This window comes from Echinops telfairi, unplaced genomic scaffold (assembly GCF_000313985.2).
Source record: "Echinops telfairi isolate 266 unplaced genomic scaffold, ASM31398v2 ScPeMD7_7459;HRSCAF=8497, whole genome shotgun sequence".
NCBI classification, from domain to species: Eukaryota; Metazoa; Chordata; class Mammalia; order Afrosoricida; family Tenrecidae; genus Echinops; species Echinops telfairi.
The window spans coordinates 6,133,905-6,135,441 of record NW_022111359.1 but is presented as its reverse complement, the minus strand read 5'-3'; the positions used below and the strand labels follow the sequence as shown (position 1 = coordinate 6,135,441).

At 56.4% G+C, this 1,537-nt stretch overlaps 1 protein-coding gene across 1 annotated transcript in view; it reads right to left on the bottom strand.

Moving 5' to 3' along the window:
- Positions 1 to 1,537, bottom strand: part of CATSPERD (cation channel sperm associated auxiliary subunit delta) — a 69,301-nt gene that overhangs the window by 45,125 nt on the left and 22,639 nt on the right. Inside the window, exon 4 of the mRNA XM_030888307.1 lies at positions 612 to 695. Within this exon, the coding sequence (XP_030744167.1) occupies positions 612 to 695 (84 nt within the window). The remainder of the gene's footprint in view (positions 1 to 611; positions 696 to 1,537) is intronic.

Sequence of the window (1,537 nt, the reverse complement as noted above, 5' to 3'; positions counted from 1 at the left end):
TGACTAAGCTTATCGAGTCCAGGGTCCACCCATCTTGCCACACATGCCCCCCTATTCCCTCCCTTTACTATTGCGCGTTCACCCCTGGGTCATCCCCTCCTACTGCTTGTATTGCCTGTGCAACCCCTCCCTATGACGTAGGTTGTTGTCTGCTATCAGGGGCTTGCATGCCTCCCAGGATAGTGGTTGTCTGTTTCATTGTAGGAGACACCAGAGAGATCACACCCGCCCAAGGATGAATTGTACTGCCCCTCTCTGTGACGTGTGATTCTGTAATCATACCCCTAAAGTGATATTAATATGTGGTTAGCAATAAAGGGAGCGGCTCCCCGGTTCTCGGGTCCCTGGCTGCTCCTGCTCTGGTGGCTGGGTTCCCCCGATGAAGACCATCAAGCGGGGCTGAGGTGAGCAATGCTACCATGAATTGTGTCTGACTCCATTTATTCCAACCTCTCCTCTGACTCTCATGCTCTCGGTGACTTGCCTATAATCTCTACTTATTATCGCTGTACAATCGCGCCTATCGGGCCTGCGATGATTTGCGCGGTCCCCTCTCCCCCTTCACCCCACAGGCAGAGGCCACTGAAGTGGCATTTTCCAGTCCAACTTACCTTTTCCCCCCTGACCACCAGCAGTGCATGCTGGGATAAGGAATAGAAGGGGAAGATCCCGCCCAACAGACCGACCGTGGTTTTCTGCAGAGCAAACAGAAAGCAGGGCGGACAGTAAGCCAGCGCTGACCGCAGACAGAGGGGAAAGACAGACAGACGAGCAGCAATAACAAAGTCAGACGTAAGGAAACAAAAACAGCAAACAATGAAAACTCCCACGGCCGCCGAGCCGATGCCAACTGCCAGCGCCCCTCTGGGACCGGGTAGAACTGGCCCCCGTGGGTTTCCGAGGACGGTTGCTCTTTATGGGAGTCTAAGGCCTCATCTTGCTCCCAAGGAACGGCTGCTGGTTTCAAACCGCTGAGCGTGAGGTTAGCAGCCCCACTCTGAACCACGACCTGACCATTGCAGCAGAATGAAAGGAGGCCAGTTTCCAGTCCCATGTCCCCTCTAGGGAGCAGAACTTCAGAGGAGGGCAGCCTTCTCGTGGGGGACTGGGGGGAAGCGGTGTGACCTCCACGCCAAGCTGTCCACATGCTCGCCCTTAAGGACCCGAGGATCCTGTTCTGTCTGCCTCTCTTCAAATCCCAGCCCTGCCCAGCTGTGTGACCTTGGCAAAGACCCTGTACCTCGCTGAACTGTTATGGCAAACTATCACAAAAGTGGAGCTTCCGTGCTGGCAGCTGGCATGCAGACCCTTCCCTGTGGTCCCTGTGGAGTCACCACATGCCCCTCTTCCTTCTGTGTGTGTGTGTCCTCTCCTCCCCGTCGTAAGGACATGGGGTGGCGAGCCTGGGAGCCCCCTGCACCGGGTAGGGCCTCCTGCTAACTAAGTGGGTGTGCAAGGAAGGGCCTTCATGTCTAATGAGGTCGCCTTCTGAGGTTCCGGACAGACAGGCAGTTCAGGGGGCAGGGGGGCGGGGGGG